Source organism: Clytia hemisphaerica, unplaced genomic scaffold (assembly GCF_902728285.1).
Source record: "Clytia hemisphaerica strain Z4C2 unplaced genomic scaffold, Clytia hemisphaerica genome assembly, whole genome shotgun sequence".
In the NCBI taxonomy this organism is placed as follows: domain Eukaryota; kingdom Metazoa; phylum Cnidaria; class Hydrozoa; order Leptothecata; family Clytiidae; genus Clytia; species Clytia hemisphaerica.
In genome coordinates this window covers 480,388-496,960 of record NW_027103595.1, presented here as the reverse complement: position 1 = coordinate 496,960, position 16,573 = coordinate 480,388, and the positions used below count along the sequence as shown (strand labels likewise).

The 16,573-nt window shown below is 36.3% G+C and overlaps 3 protein-coding genes across 3 annotated transcripts; 1 reads left to right on the top strand and 2 right to left on the bottom strand.

Moving 5' to 3' along the window:
* Window positions 1-208: 208 nt before the first annotated feature.
* Window positions 209-6,641, bottom strand: LOC136801789 (uncharacterized). The gene is made up of 4 exons (XM_067058455.1): window positions 6,008-6,641; window positions 4,871-5,374; window positions 4,306-4,577; window positions 209-448 (listed from the first exon to the last, which is right to left on the bottom strand). The coding sequence occupies exons 1-4, from the start codon at window positions 6,639-6,641 to the stop codon at window positions 209-211; spliced, it is 1,650 nt and encodes a 549-aa protein (XP_066914556.1).
* A 545-nt stretch (window positions 6,642-7,186) lies between these two features.
* Window positions 7,187-8,459, bottom strand: LOC136801788 (triadin-like). Its single transcript, XM_067058454.1, has 3 exons — window positions 8,323-8,459; window positions 8,001-8,198; window positions 7,187-7,589 (listed from the first exon to the last, which is right to left on the bottom strand). The coding sequence occupies exons 1-3, from the start codon at window positions 8,457-8,459 to the stop codon at window positions 7,187-7,189; spliced, it is 738 nt and encodes a 245-aa protein (XP_066914555.1).
* Window positions 8,460-10,824: 2,365 nt separating this feature from the next.
* LOC136801607 (uncharacterized) lies at window positions 10,825-16,184 on the top strand. The gene is made up of 4 exons (XM_067058248.1): window positions 10,825-11,092; window positions 13,268-13,418; window positions 13,716-13,902; window positions 15,011-16,184. The coding sequence occupies exons 1-4, from the start codon at window positions 10,884-10,886 to the stop codon at window positions 15,508-15,510; spliced, it is 1,047 nt and encodes a 348-aa protein (XP_066914349.1). The 5' UTR covers window positions 10,825-10,883; the 3' UTR covers window positions 15,511-16,184.
* The last annotated feature ends 389 nt before the right edge of the window (window positions 16,185-16,573 follow it).

The following is a 16,573-nucleotide window of genomic DNA, read 5'->3' as shown; positions in this document are numbered from 1 at the left end:
GATTCTTTACCAATACGGGAGACGTAAGTTGGCTCTGTGTTTATTTTAACGTCGTTTAGGAGTTCGTTTACGAAATCATTTTCATCTCTATTGCCATTCTCTTCCACTCCATGGATGATGATGTTAGCTTCCCTTGATTGCTTTCTCTGTTCTTCCATTTGTTCTTCGACCTTTTCGCTGCGAAGTATTTGTTTCATGCTGGATATATTTAACTCGTCATTGGTTTCGTGATTTCGGCAAAACTTTTCTTTGAATTTGTTTTCGTTTTGTTATCTATAGGTTTCGCATTCATTGTAGCTTCGATTTTAGTGGTAAGTTTAGTTTCCAGCGCTAAAAATTGAGCTTGAATTGTATCGGCAACATGGTTCCTTTCTTTAACGTATCCCTGACATCTAGCTTGTAATTCTTTAACCGCAACATTCAACTTCCTTTCATTCTCGTTTTTCACCTTGTATAATTGTTATAGCAAAATTAAAGATCAATATGAACAAATACATATAATTTTGTGTTTAGTAAAAATTGTTGCTTTTTTGAAAACATTTTTCTTTTGGCTTCTACAAAAAAGTTTGTTTTGATTTGAGTTAATTGAATTTAGTTTAAAAAAAAAATAATAATAAAGCATAAAAAGCACAGAGTTTTGTCTTACTTTTTTATTCCAATCCGCGAGAGTGAGTGCGCTGTTTTTAGTGAGCACTCCGCCGCGGTATAAAAAGCACTCCACCGTTTATTTAGTAAATAGCGCCTCTTGGAACTAGTCGTTGTATTCAGTGAACATATAGAAAAATAGATCCTATTGCAAGTTTAATCTGCAGCGAAATACAACGACGTATTGACCACACCCCGCCCCACAACAACTGACAACAGAACCCTCCAATACAAAAACACAGGTATAATATTTTTTAGCAATTAGTCATAGGTGTTGATAGGTGATGAATAGAGCTTTTCGTCGTTGATCGCATTCATATGGAAGCAGCCATTTTTTATACAAATCATAGATTGCCGAAATAGATTTGCATGGTTTTGCATATATAAATGTAGAAAATGACGTCATTTTTAAAATAATTTATCTTTTTTCAATTTATGATTCACCTGTACCTGCTGATCTGTACCTCAAGCGCTGTTTGGTGGAAATAGGGCTTTCTGTGGTTATATAGATCACAAACTTTTTGATTTTTGGTAATATTCGATTGTGTGTTCGATTGCGTTCGAGTAAAACGTTTGATTGGGATTAAATTAAATTGGATCACTTCTTTAGAGCTTTTTTAGCGTGGACTACCAAGCGCGTAAGTATATACAGTACGATAGGGAATAAAATCGAATACAATTAAGGCTCTGACCATAGTGAATTCTTCATAATTGCCGTGTTTAAAATGTGTTTTCTGACTGATGTAACCAACAAAACTATGGCATGTTATACATTTTCTGTTAGACAAACTATTCCTGAATATGAAAATTCAAAAATTGCATTAAAAAAATTTGATGAAGAAGAAAATGAAGACTCTTGCGAGGAAGAGTATTCAACTTTGAAGAGCTTAGTTTCGGCGAAGAAAAAACATTTTGAAAAATTTTTCGCAGTAGATGGTGTATCTTTTACCGAACAATAAAAATTTTTGCGGAAATTTTTGTAAATGCTTCTTTGTCTCGAAATCTTCAAAATAGTGGTTTTTCATCAATTTTTCATCTGGATTTTGCTCAAAAAACAGTCATAACTTTTGACACATCTTTTTAAAAAATTTTCCGCAAAATTTAAAATAGTTCAATTCTTTGCGGACAGTGTAAAGAAATTTTGAAACAACAAAGTTATTTACCCATTAAAACTAAGCACTTTTTGTAAAAGAGAGTGATTGCAACATATCATTAACATCTTTTTAAAGTTCATAACGTCATTTTTGCAATTAAATTCTTAATTACTCAAGGGATTCGATTAAAAAGCAATTTATAAAGGCAATTCTTTGTTAAAAGTGTTAAGGAACCTGAAATATAACTTTTATGTTCAAATAACAAAATCAATTTTTGGACTATGGTCAGAGCCTTTAAATCAATCGAGTGTAATCGAACATAATCAGTACAATCGAACGGCAAATCCTTGGTGATATTCGATTTCGATTAATATTCTATTGCATTCAATTGATTCGGCGTTCGATTCATTCGATTGACACTGTCTGGCCATAACATGTGAAGGTGGAAATCAATCTACAGTATATCTTATCCACCATTGGTCATTGTTGGAAAAAGTTTTTGATTGTAGCAAGTGGGAGAATGTTAAATAGACCTATTGCTAGTCCGGATGTCCTGTTGATTAATTAAAAACTCTTTTTCAATCACTTGCTTAGATATTCTTGTTTAATCTTCTTAATGACTTGGTTGCATCGTGTAAAGAACTAAAAGTATATCTTTATTTTGCTTCAATTCTTCTTTTTTGTTTGCCAATTTTTGTAGTGCTGTTTTGGGTTGGATTTTGAAAAAAAAAAATCTCCAAAAATCACTGTGCACTTTCTGTCTAACAGACTTTCCACCACACTGTCTATATTTTATGGTCAAGGCTGCCATTCTAAATTGATTTATCACTGCTGGGGTACCATCTTGAAATTATGCGTGTCATTATGTGCATATATTTATTTGCAGCCATGGGATTCATGCAGGAAAATCTGTCAACAGGGGTTCACCTGATTTCTAGATGAACCAAGCTCTATAATTTTACTTTAGAACTTTGTCTGGCTTAGGTAAAACTTATTTTTTCTAAAATTTTGAGCTTGGATATCCAGGCTAATTCTGATTATGCATTTATTTTTCTTAATCATTGTTTTGAGGCTGGTCTTTTTAAATTATTCAACATCCTGACTAGCAAAAGGTCTATCTTGAATAGACCTTTGTATTCATAGGACACTATGTCCAGGTTAATTAAGGTTACGACCCTGCCAGCACAGCAGCCTCGCTGAAGCACCGGACACAAAATTATTATTATTATTATACAGATTTACAAGCTAGGCTCACGATGGGCCTCTAACCGATCTTCTTTCACATTCTTCTTGTAACAAATTTTTGTGGGTGGTTTTTCATGCATCATTCAGTTTCTCTTTAAACGACTTAATCGATTGTGCGGATACAACTTCTCTTGGTAGTTTATTCCACGTTGGCACACATCTATAGTAAAACGACTTAGTTTGGGGTCCATTGAAGCCGTCATTAGCAAAGGTTGGTAAAAGCTCTTGGAATGTCTTCGTTTAGGACGTGTACGGCCATAGTATAAGAAAGCCGCGGCTGGAATGATAACATCTGAATTTCTGTTGTTCTATCTCTGTCGTATTTGATGACTATTTGTTGATCAAGAAATAAGTAATGTAGCATCTTTAATGGTAAATTTTATTGGTTTCTCGCTGATACTTACTTCTCAGTGCGTTTTAGATATTAATGATATGCCCTTGATAATACACTTGCATTATAAAACCATTGTAAAGGAAAGATCAACAATAAGAAATTTAAACAAGCACAAAATGGCTTAGCTGAAAGAACTCAAAAATTAATAAAGTGCCTCGAAATGCCTTCACAATATTTCAGTGAAATCTTTTTAGAAATCAATGAAATAGTACATCAAGATAATTCTGTGAAAATATTAAGCCTGCACCTTCAAAATGTATCATTTAAACTGACAGGAAAGTTGTCATCTTGAATATAGTTCTTATGATTTTAATTTTGGCGAAAAACTATCGTTACCACAAAATACCCCTAAAATATGTCCAAAATCAGTTCAAGTGTTATATTGGACACAGATTCAAAGATATCTAGCAATTAAAAAAACTTTTTGTGAAGGAAAATAAGAGAAAAATTTCAAAAACTATCTACCAAAAATAAACTAAAAATATTGATGTTCTTATAAATCTCGGAGACAGAGATAGAACAGCAATTAACTGAAAAGACAATGCAGTACATATTCCAGCCGCGGCTTTCTTATACTATGGTACGGCTGATTAGTTTTGAAGGTATAGTATCTTTGTCGTAAAAGGAAAGATGTTTATAGACCTGCACCATATCACAAAACTGTCTCCGAAATTCGAGGGTTGGTAATCCAAGCCTTTTTAGCCTTTCACTGTACGGGAGGTGTCGATATATTGGGATAAGTTTTGAAGCTCGTCTTTGGACTCTCTCGAGCATGTTAACATTATTGCATAGTTTGGGTGACCAGACTGACTGCGCGTACTCAAGGTGCGGCCTCACAAAGGCGGAGTATAGTGTCGTTATGGTCTTTGGAGTAAGATTATCAAACCCCCTTCTGATAATACCAAGTGTCGAATTCGCTTTGTTTACCTGTTTGGCTATATGTTCTTCAAACATCAGCTCAGCATCCACCAAAACTCCCAAGTCTTTCTCCTCGAAAGCATGCTCCAGTTGATTACCAGCGAGAGAATAAGGATGTGCGTGCTTTATGTTAGCTAGTTTTCCAAGTGTTAAAACATGACATTTATCGGGATGGAACTTTAAGAGCCAAACTTTAGACCATTCATTCAATGTATCTACATCCTTCTGAATGACAAGAGAATCATTGATGGAATTGACCTCTTTGAATGTCTTCGTGTCATCTGCAAAAAGTAATAGGTCGGAAACAACTTTGTCAGGAAGATCGTTTATATACAGCACACAAAAAGTAGAGGTCCTAATACACTTCCTTGTGGTATACCGCTGATTACATCGTCTAGCTTTGAGTGAGATTGGTTCACTTTCACTAGTTGCTTTCGTCCCTTGAGAAAAGATGTTATCCAATTTTTGGTTGTTCCAGTGATTCCATATCCTTCTAACTTTTTGCAAAGTCGGCGATGGGGCACGGTATCAAACGCTTTCGCAAAATCGAAATATATGCAGTCGACGACTTTACCTTCCGACATACTTTCACAGCATTTGTCTATATACATCAGTAGTTGAGTGACAGTAGAACGTCTGCTGATGAAGCCGTATTGCTTTTTGGATAGCAACTTTAGGTTTGTAAGGTATCTTGTGATATGCTCTCTTAAGATTGACTCCATTAGTTTAAAAACTACTGATGTTAGACTCACTGGTCTATAGTTGACTGCTAGATTATGAGCACCTTTGTTTTTGTAAATAGGAGTAACGTGGGCAAGTTTCCAATCCTCAGGTAATTCTCTTTCAGTCAAGGTCTTGTTCATTATACGGGAAAGAGGTTCTGCGATCTCGTCTACAAGCTCTTTTAGCATTTTCGGGTGGATTTCATCGGGACCGAGTGATTTATTGGTATCAAGCTCCTTAATTTTCTTAGATAGCATTTCCTTGGTTATGACGATATCGTCAATAATTTCCTCGGTCCTGCTTGGAAAATCAGGGACTTCACCTTCTGGTTCATTAGTGAAAACACACTGCAGAACTGTTTTTGGAGAATATTCGCCTTTTCATTATCTTCGTGCCGCAGGGATGATTTATCTTTTGGTGTTTCTAGAAGAGAGGAAACCCCGCTAGCAGATTTCATCTTACTTCGCACGTGTGACCAGAAAACTTTCGGATTGGACTTGGCTTTGTTGCAAATGTTTTGTTCGTAGTTTCGTCGACGAGCTCTTGTCATCATGCGATTCACTATGTTTCTTGTTGTTATGTAGATTTGACGGTTGCGTCTTTTTTCAATGGGGCAAACCGATCTAGCCCATTTCCTGTGTAGTCGTCGTTTTTCACTTACTTCTATCTGTAGGTCTCTTCCTATTGGTATCGATCCTTTTCTTCTCCAACTCTGACGATCAATTTCTTTCAATGGCACATAAATATTCCTAAGCTCCAACAGCTTACTTTTGAATAAATTCCAAGTTTCCCCTTATGGCATTTGATCTATGCCTTCAAGAAACTCTCTAGACCATACACTAGCTTCTTGTTTCATGGTGGCGTAGTCTCCCAGGTTATACGCATAACGTTTTGAGTTTGATTTGCGCTCAGTGTAAGCTGTGAAGTTGAAAGCTAGAACACTATGGTCGCTTCTTCCAAGCGGGCTTAGGTACTGTAGATCACGAACTTGATTCTTTTTCATCTGTAAAGATTAAATCGATGGTCGACGGATCATCAGATCCACGGCATCTTGTCGGCTCATCGACATGTTGGTGTAAGAAAGAATCACGCAGCGCATCCAGAAATTGTTCTTCCTTACTCTCCTCGTTATGGGATGTGATCCAATTCTCCCAATTGATTGTCGGATAGTTAAAATCACCAATGAGGATTTTATGAGAGTACTTCTTGTCCAGGGAGATGGACTTGACAAGAGAATTCAGCTTGGTATTGCTTTCGTCAGACGATCTGGTTTTTGTTGGGCTACGATAAAGACAAGCAAACACCAACAGATCTTTATCTGCAAGACGAACTTCGATAGTGCAAGCTTCTTCAAATTCAACTGTTGAAGACCTGACAATTAAATGCTTGATGGAGTTATGCGATAATATGATGATACCACGTCCCTTGTTAGTGTCAACATTTGTTTGATTAACGAGCGTGTACTCCCCAAATTCGTATTCGTGTAGATGTTTCAGCTGGCCTACTTTCGTTTTCACTTCACATATTGCAATCAGATGAGGTTTTTTTTTCTGTACATGGGCTTGTAATTCAATTAATTTTCCAGATGTAAATTGATCGGCGTTAGCATAGAGAATTCTCATGTCTTTTTGAACTTTGATATTGTTGGTAGATGTGATATTAGCTTGTTGTGTCCTTTGATTTTTTGGTATGTTTTTTGGTTTTGCTTCTTACTTCTTTTACGGTTTTTTTGTTTTTTGTTTTTCTTTTTTCTTTGTTGAATTTATTGTTGATTTGGGCCGTTGGTCTTTACCCTCTTTTAGGTGGAAGCCGTTTTTTGATGACCCACGGACTCGCCAGACTTCATCTGTTTCACTTTGATTTCTTTCCTTGGCTTCCTGCAGAAGGTCTTTGAAGTCCTTCCTTTGAGTGGGGGTTAGATCTTCACAAATGCTGACACCTTTGTATTTGGCATTCCCTTTCAAGACATGTAGATTTCCAAATAGGCTTTCTTTTTCTTTTTCGCTCTTAAAGGTAACAAGTATTGGTCTACTCTTGTTGTCAGCTTTAGATCCGAGTCTCATCATATGTTTGGTGTTGATTTTCACACGAAGATTTTCGATAAGTTCTTTCACCCAATCCTCATCCTCCTTGTTAGGATCCTCTGTCGATTCTTTGACACCATGGATTATAATGTTATCGATCGTCGTCTAGATTTATCCTTCTCCTCCGCTGCTTCCTCTTCGTGTACTTGTTTGACTGCAGTTTTTATGTTGTCATTTGAGGGAGCAGATGTTCCAGCAGAAGCGGCTGCAGCGTACGATTTTTTTTGCTCCTCCTTAATGGTGGACAGTATTTCGGTACGAAAGTCTTCTAACTTCTTTTCGAGCTTATTCTCGACATATTCTACAGTATGGAAGGCTGGATCATCTGATAAATTCTTCTTTAATTGTGAAAGCTCTTCTTTATGTGTTTCTACGATTAGATGATGTTTATTTGTCTTTAGTTTCTTTATCGTATTCTCGTTTTCTTTGATCGTTTTTTCTTTCTTTTCGTTTCTGTCTGCCGCTGTTTTTAAAGAAGGTTGAGATCTAGGGATCAAGACATTCCCTTTCAAGACATGTAGATTTCCAAATAGGCTTTCTTTTTCTTTTCGCTCTTAAAGGTAACAAGTATTGGTCTACTCTTGTCGTCAGCTTTAGATCCGAGTCTCATCATATGTTTGGTGTTGATTTTCACACGAAGTTTTCGATAAGTTCTTTCACCCAATCCTCATCCTCCTTGTTAGGATCCTCTGTCGATCTTTGACACCATGGTTATATGTTATTCGATCGTCTAGATTTATCCTTCTCCTCCGCTGCTTCCTCTTCATGTACTTGTTTGACTGCAGTTTTTATGTTGTCATTTGAGGGAGCGATGTTCCAGCAGAAGCGACTGCAGCGTACGATTTTTTGTGCTCCTCCTTAATGGTGGACAGTATTTGGGTGCGAAAGTCTTCTAACTTCTTTTCGAGCTTATTCTCGACATATTCTACAGTATGTAAGGCTGGATCATCTGATAACTTCTTCTTTAGTTGTGAAAGCTCTTCTTTTTGTGTTTCTGTTTCTACGATTTCGAGTAGATGATGTTCATTTGTCTTTAGTTCTTTATCGTATTCTCGTTTTCTTTGATTGTTTCTTTCAGTTTCGATAGCTCTGCCGCTGTTTTAAAGAAGGTTGAGATCTAGGGATCAAGGCCAGCAAATCCTTTGACACCGACACACAGTTCTGACATACAAAGTTACAATGTATTCTTCGGTCGTCGTTAAAAGCAGTTATCATATACGCTGGTAGCCTCGAACATAGATAGTGAACTAGTCTGTTACATTTTGAACATGCCAGGGTGTCCTCATTCTTGTCATCTGCACATGCGTTGCCGGTACAAAGCAGGTTAGGTGTGTTTCTTTGTCGGTTGGACGTCATTTGTGATGTATCAGGATGCTGGTAGAGTGTTTGATGGTGGAATAGAGTGTATTTTTGAGCGATTTTTATAGATTTTTCAGAAAAATTCAGATTTTGTTGAATTTGACTGTCGCTGCAAAAAGACCTCTTCACTCAACTTTAATTGACGTCAAAATTTGACGTAATTTCCGCCATTATGGAGTAAAACGTTCGATTTGCATAGAAAAGTATGACAAGGCTGTACTCGAGATATTATTCGACCGGATCTGGTCATGCACTTGAGAAAAACTTAACTCAGTAGTGATTTTTTCCTGTAGACCTGACTAAAACACCGTGTTTTTGGTAGCGTCATAAGAAGCCCCCAAATAGAAAGCGTTACGTAATTTTTCAACTTTAATTACATGCCATCACGCAAAATATTTGATGCTTTTAACTTGTCACGATCGTTTGGAAAAGGTGAAGCTTCTGCAGTTAACGTATCGCGATAGTAAGTGAAAAGATATGCGCCGCAGGCGAATTTTTGTACATAAAATAGCTTAAACATTATCAAAAATAGGTCAAACAAACTCAAGGATGTCACCATGATGCTCAGGGGTAAGGAGGCGCAACCATGGTTTACGCAGAGAGGAAATTTTTGCATTTTTGTCACTCGCGTTTGGCTAAAAATGCTCTCTTTAACACCATTGAAAAAGAATGTAGTCTAAATTCGTTTGAGGTAAGGTACGATCGCTTGATAGCTTGTAAAATAAGGTAAAAGAATGAACATTTGTTGCGAGCAAAGCGATCAAAAAAATTTAAAAAGAAAGGTTTTAATCAGGGCTCGCGAATTAATTTCCTAACGTGGAGGGGCCGAAAACATAGTGACTAAGGAGGCGCAACCATGTATTGCGCCGACAGGAGAAAATTTCTATTTTAACCCTCTGATTTGCTTAAATACGACTCCATTTCAGACTAATTTTGCCAAGAAATCAGGTTAAACGAAAGTCTACATCATGGGTAAAAATTTCTTTGAAATAAGTTTCTTTTTATTTGCAAAAACGTGGTGAAGTCATGGCCGCCTCCTGCCCCCAGTGGCTCTAGCCCTGGCTGGCCCTGGCCCTGGCCCTGGATCACTCATCATGCATAACCATGGTTTTATCTTAAAAAAAACACTTTCAAGGGGGCAAATTAGAGTTATTTAAAGATTCGAGGGCCAATACATGTTTGGCCCGAGTGAAAAAATCTGGAAATTTAAGGTGTCTAGATATTGCTAGAAAGCGCATCTAAATCATGAATCGTTATATAAAATAGAGAATTTGAAAGTTGCTGATTTTTTTGTGCACCTTCACCTGGCATCCCTTGAATTCGGGATAGGTGCGCACCTTGGGGTTTTCTACAAACTGTGAAAAGGAAAAATTCACGCGCTCACGCAAAAAACAGGGCAGATTCACGCATTCACGCAATAGAAATATGGATTTTCACGTTCACGCAAGTTTTTCCAATTCACGCATTCACGCAATTATTTTTCGATTTTCACGCATTCACGCAACCAAAAAAGCCCATTCACGCATTCACTCAAACCGCTGGGGGGGGCCCATTATATTTAAGTACATTAAAAGAGTCCATGATAATCAATATCAACTTCATCATTTTTTTCATAAGAGGAGGAGGAGGAAAGCGGGGAAGAGGGGCTTATGAAGAATGTCAGAAATGTTCGAATTGAACCTCCGAAAAGATAACTGTAGAGAGATCAACTGGCGAAAAAGTGACCCGTATAGAAAGACAATTTTCGAGTCTCCTAATTTTAGACAGACTTTTTTTATGGCTTTTGGTTTTCATGTATAATTCTCATCTATTTGTTCCTAATGTAAAATTCTTCTCTGTCAGTCTGCCGCAAAAATTGCGATCGATGAGGTGAAATTAAATATAACCCGAAAAAGCATGAAATTCTGAACTGACGGATAAATTATAAATACATCTTGAGTAGATGATAAATCGATACATCAAAGGTCACAATGACGAATCAATCAAAGGTTTCAAGGCAAATCAATGGCAAGGTTCAATCACAATAAATAATGAACTTTTGGCAAGACAACCGATTTCATAAAGAAAATGAAAAACTAATTTTTTAAATAATGCAAAAAATTGTTCTCGTCTGGACTTTCGACAAAAGAAAAACGAGAGGAACGAAAAAACAAAATGTATATTCAAATCATCTTAATTTTCTTAGTCCTCCAAAAATCCTATTCAGGAGTCTGGGCTCGAGGGCCTGAGCCCCACTCTATTGATGTCTATTCATCTTTCAGTAAATTCACATGTTGGCTCAGTCCAAGTCTCTCTTTGCATTATTTATCAATGATTAATTTATTAGCTTCAAAATATTATGAAAAATCTGAGAGACAATCTGAAAAATAATCTGAAGTTGATGTTAAAGAGCGGTGAAGAAGAAACGAACGAGAAAACGAAATGTATATTCGAATTATTTTAATTTTCTTAAGCCTACAACAATTTACCGTGTATGGAGCAATCAAGACGAGTGTCTCAAACACAACAGTTGGTAGCACTCAATATATTGTTAAGAAAACAATGTTCAAGAAATATCCTAACTTGATGCCAGCATCGACAGCAAACAATTATCAAAGTATTAATCAAGAGATTACAAACGCAACTACAAAGTAAGGTTTTAAAGAAATTTTGAATTAAATGCTATATAGTTCTATAGTATTGTGTATGAGTTAAGTTTAACCGTATCAAAGAACCGGCCTGGAAGCCTTTTGCCTTTCGAGGCTTTCGGGTACCCTTAACTTTTCTAGGCTTTAGCCTAAAAATGTTCTAAACATGTTTTTATTTTCATCTTTATGTGAATATTTTTGTCCAAAAAATTGGGTGTTTTAAAGGCAGCAAAGCCTTCGAATATTCTTACTTTGTTCTTAATACTTTGGCCATCGAAGCCTTCTGTTCTTATATAGTTTTTTTAAATAAGAAAACCTGTATCACGAGTTTGAAACATTAGATGAAGATCGAGGGTTAAAGTCAAAAGAATCAATAAAATTAATAGTAAAATCAATGAAATCATGTACGTTTTTAAATCAATGAAAATTAAATAAGATGGGTATGTTCAACGGTCAAGGAGATATTTCTCAAGATAGCAGAAATACACTGTAAAGGTAGACTTTTTATGCACTGTTAGGGTAGAAATTTCAGCAAATCGAAAAAAAACTTTTGCCCAAATATTCTGATTTTTTTTCTCCTCTAAAAAAGATAAAAATTTGACAAAAATGCACTGTAAGGGTATGAATTTCACAATTTTTGCTGTACTTTTTGCGGGTACGATTCTAAAAGTCAATTTTTTTCGCCGCACATACCATCACTTGGTATACCAACTGCCCCCACCCCTGTGATGAAAAGCTGTCTGAAAGTCTCAATGTCTGAAAGACTCAAATTTGCAAAATCTCAAGAATTCTTTGTTGCAAGATTACTACTATTCTTACAGGGAGGGGTTTCAAACAGCAGCAAATTTATATTGTACCCCCTCTCTCATTCTTAACAACTTAAACAGCTCTTGGATATCATCGAGCATTCCCCCAAACAACAGCAAATTTATATTGTACCCTCCTCTCTCATTCTTAACAACTTAAACAGCTCTTGGATATCATCGAGCATTCCCCCAAACAACAGCAAATTCATATTGTACCCTCCTCTCTCATTCTTAACAACTTAAACAGCTCTTGGATATCATCGAGCATTCCCCCAAACAGCAGCAAATTTATATTGTACCCCGCTCTCTCATTCTTAACAACTTAAGCAGCTCTTGGATATCATCGAGCATTCCCCCAAACAGCAGCAAATTTATATTGTACCCCCCTCTCTCATTCTTAACAACTTAAACAGCTCTTGGATATCATCGAGCATTCCCCCAAACAACAGCAAATTTATATTGTACCCCCCTCTCTCATTCTTAACAACTTAAACAGCTCTTGGATATCATCGAGCATTCCCCCAAACAGCAGCAAATTTATATTGTACTCCCCTCTCTCATTCTTAACAACTTAAACAGCTCTTGGATATCATCGAGCATTCCCCCAAACAACAGCAAATTTATATTGTACCCCCCTCTCTCATTCTTAACAACTTAAACAGCTCTTGGATATCATCGAGCATTCCCCCAAACAGCAGAAAATTTATATTGTACCCCGCTCTCTCATTCTTAACAACTTAAGCAGCTCTTGGATATCATCGAGCATTCCCCCAAACAGCAGCAAATTTATATTGTACCCCCCTCTCTCATTCTTAACAACTTAAACAGCTCTTGGATATCATCGAGCATTCCCCCAAACAGCAGCAAATTTATATTGTACCCCCTCTCTCATTCTTAACAACTTAAACAGCTCTTGGATATCATCGAGCATTCCCCCAAACAACAGCAAATTTATATTGTACTCCCCTCTCTCATTCTTAACAAATTAAACAGCTCTTGGATATCATCGAGCATTCCCCCAAACACCAGCAAATTTATTTTGTACCCCCCTCTCTCATTCTTAACAACTTAAACAGCTCTTGGATATAATCGAGCATTCCCCCAAATAGCCTCTCTCATTCTTAACAACTTAAACAGCTCTTGGATATCATTGAGCATTCCTCCAAACAGCAGCAAATTTATATTGTATCTCCCTATCCTATAAAACTTTTCTTGAAGTTTGAACCCCCCCTATGGATGTGAGATGAAATGTTTTGAAACAGTTGTTTGTAATAAATCCTGTAAAATTTGTTTGCTTGATTCTGAAATGGTTCCACCATTCTGTATTTCTATAATTCTTTCCACCTACTTATTCATTAATATTTTCTTTCAGAAAATGCGGCACATTTTGTTATCAGGAAAACGATTGCTGGAGTTTTTTATTCTTCCGTTCCAAAACTCCACCCACGTGCACACTTCTTGATGGTCCAATCGATCGAACACATATGGACCAGAACACAACTGTGGACTATTACGAAGTTTGGGTAAGATCAATTTAGACAGCCAGCGTTTAGTCTTCCATTCTTACTGTTGACGGCGTTGCATTATTTTGATATTAAAGATCAATCAGACCAGCAACGGCAACATCAAATCTTTTACAAGATTCTTAAGTTTTGCTGCCGTTTCTAACAATTAGAAAATAAAAGACAAAAAGTCTGCTGTCTATTACTATCTATCATCAATACCGGGCTGGCTTATAGAAAAATACGAACGCATCTATCCTAATCTTTTAGCTTTATCCAAGAGCTTTATTAATGAAAAAATTGTCTTCGCATTTTCAGAATCAATGTTCATCGAACGACAGCATTTGCAATTTGGGTGTATGCCTTCCAAATTACGTCACCGATTCGTACACTTGTCACTGCCCGTCTACCTACACTGGTCAACATTGTCAAACATTAATTTCCCAAAGTGACGCCACAACTACATCGCAACCCAATGCCCAAACCACAGAACAGTTAGGCACCGGTAAGAAATAAAAGTAATTAATGATGATTAAAGATGATAAAAAAATATATAAATAAGAAAGAAATCAGGACTTTGACTATCAATGACAAGATATCTCGTTTCGTCATCGATGTCGGAGCCAAAAATGACTGGAAGAGTTACTGGGAATCCCAATAATTCCAGAACAAAAAAAGGTAGTTAACGGTAGGGTTTAAGCAAGGGCTTTTCTTAGCACTTTTTTTTTGTCGGAATAGCGTCCAAAATACAGAAGAATGAGTTCATGAAACATATTAATTTCTATGATAAACAGTGGAGTTTCTAATTGGCGGACACTTTCGAGGAGAAAGGGTAGTGTCCGTTAATCAGAGGTGTCCGCCTATTTGGGACTTTTGATTAGCAGACACCAAGGTGTCGCAAACCTAATATTTTGATCCTAAATGATTTCTTGAGATACAGTGTCACAAAAAGACTCATCCAAAGATTATTCAAACAAAGTAATTTATTTTCTTTTTATCATCAACATGAAAAATATAAGCAATCTGATTGGCTAAAAACGCGTACATAAATGCTGTATTTCATATTGCACCGTACAAATACAAGACCGCGCTCAAAAAAGGGGTATGGGGTCTTTTGTACTTTTTTGAACTTCCTTACCGAAATTTATTCACAGAAATGTTTTTATTTTCCACTCGAATCACAAAAATTTTGTCAAATAAGAGTGTTTTGATCTTTTAATGAGCATTTGAATCATTTTCAAATGTTTTGATGTTGATTTAACCCAAAATACAGTAAGTGAAAAAAAACATATAGAAAAACAAATGGAGAGAGAAAGGTTGTTGATATCTTTCAAGTTAACGGTAAACAGTTCACACTTTCACAACTTCTTATCAAATCAACAGAGGTTCTACTGTAGAAAGGAGACGCGCCTCTTATCCAGATCATGTATAGTAAAAAACGATTTTTTTCGAAATCGCGCCTGCGCGGCACGTGGAGAGGGAGGAAGTTGTTATTTATTTTGTTTGAAAATACAAATGATGGTAGATACGTTAAATGATGCCCTTTAACAATTATACCCTGATCTGTTATAACTCGTAAAATTTACTTTTTCTCTCTTATTCCCTATTCATAGAATACACATGCAGTAACAATCCAGTTGTCATCGATACCTACGCATCAGGCACAACCAGTTGGAAATTAGAAGTCACTTTCACATTCGAAAGGCTTGTCAAGCCTGTCACTTTCTTTGAAATGAAATCATATCATAATGGTATACTAAATGAATTCTTTGCATTGCAATTGAGAACGTTGCATAAAAAATTAAGGATTGAAGACCTTAACGACAACAAAGTATTTGACTTTGAGCTTGCCACAGAAAGTTATTTAATTCCATCGATAAACACTTTTTACAAAATTGTACTCCATTTCGAGCCCAGTTTAACTGCACCCTCATCTTTACACTATCAACTAAAAGATGGGACAGAAACTTCGCTGTCAGAAGGTTCGTTTCCCATGAGTGTCGGTGGAGATTTGGGGGAACTCAGATTGTATAATGGAAACAGTTTGGACGAAGACCACGTGGATAAAGGTTTTGGCGGCAAAATCTGGACCAATGGAATACAAGCTGCATAGACGTTTGTGACTGAAACAAATGATAAAGACAATTCAATTCAAAAATTGAAATGAATGTTGAAACTTGATATATTGAAAACTTTTAAATCTTTTTTCTAGGGATCCTTTAACTTGAAATGTGTCTCAAAATAAAACCTTTAGCCTCCAAAATTAAAAAAACAGATACCTCCGTTACCCAATTAACCTGATAATGTGCCCCTTCAATTCAGCTCTCAACCTGGCGTTGAGGGCTGTGTGTGATTAGCTCATACCATTTCAATAACAGTTGATTGGAAACTCTTGTAAAAGAGGGCGTGGTCGAGTGGTAGCGTATGTAGCGAGTACCTCACCAAAAACCAGGATTTTTCATACTGTTTCTTGATAAGTTCCACTTTGATGATTTTAGACGGAGATCTTGACGTCGATACTTGTTTGAGTGACGTGCGAAGAGCGGCGTTTGATAATATAGTATTTATATAGGTTTTTTACAGGGTTTTTCAGTTTCTCATCTTCATGGTCTTTTCAGGTATTTTGCAGGTCTATCGTTTGGTCTACTTTTTTAGGGTTTTTTGGCTGATTGTCTATTTGCTCTAGTATTTATTACACCATTTATCACCCAGTATTTATTTCCGAATTGTATTTACATTATTTAAGTATTGTTAATTTAATTTTAGAAAATTAGAAGTCTTTCAACTACTGCAGGAGCTTCGAAAGTTCAAAATGACGTCAAAAAATCGAATGTTTGGAGTCAGAAAACCTGGGCTCTAAAAATTTGAAAAAATGACGGGATCAAATAGAATCATGGCATTCTAAATCTAGAATGGAATAGACGTCACTGCGTCAAAAAAAACCGCGATGTGTCTAAAGTCTATTTCAAAATTAGCTGGCAGTGTTTTTTCAAACCTCAATAACTTTTGATAGAATTTGAATTAAGTAGCGATTTTGTGCTTGTTGAAAAGACAAACAGGAGTGGGATATTGTCATAAAGAAAAAAATCAAAAAAGATCGAAAAATGAAGATTGAAAATGAAGAAGAAGAAAATCAACTTCTTCAATAATTGTGCCATAAGAATCATTTTCATACG

Bases quoted from the DNA above. Each gene is read 5' to 3' on its own strand.
- LOC136801788 (XM_067058454.1), bottom strand. From the start codon at position 8,459: ATGACGTCCAACCGACAAAGAAACACACCTAACCTGCTTTGTACCGGC. The intron at 8,199-8,322 runs GTATATGATAAC...TCTTTAAAACAG, and splicing joins CTATGTTCGAGGCTACCAGC to CGGCAGAGCTATCGAAACTG. The intron at 7,590-8,000 runs GTTAGAAGACTT...CTTGATCCCTAG, and splicing joins GAGAATAAGCTCGAAAAGAA to ATCTCAACCTTCTTTAAAAA.
- LOC136801607 (XM_067058248.1), top strand. From the start codon at position 10,884: ATGTATATTCGAATTATTTTAATTTTCTTAAGCCTACAACAATTTACC. The intron at 11,093-13,267 runs GTAAGGTTTTAA...ATTTTCTTTCAG, and splicing joins ATTACAAACGCAACTACAAA to AAAATGCGGCACATTTTGTT. The intron at 13,419-13,715 runs GTAAGATCAATT...TCGCATTTTCAG, and splicing joins TGGACTATTACGAAGTTTGG to AATCAATGTTCATCGAACGA.
- LOC136801789 (XM_067058455.1), bottom strand. From the start codon at position 6,641: ATGAGAATTCTCTATGCTAACGCCGATCAATTTACATCTGGAAAATTA. The intron at 5,375-6,007 runs GTTCGTGATCTA...CTCCAAAAACAG, and splicing joins TACAGATGAAAAAGAATCAA to TTCTGCAGTGTGTTTTCACT. The intron at 4,578-4,870 runs GTAAAGTCGTCG...TACTTTTTGCAG, and splicing joins CTGTGAAAGTATGTCGGAAG to ATGACACGAAGACATTCAAA.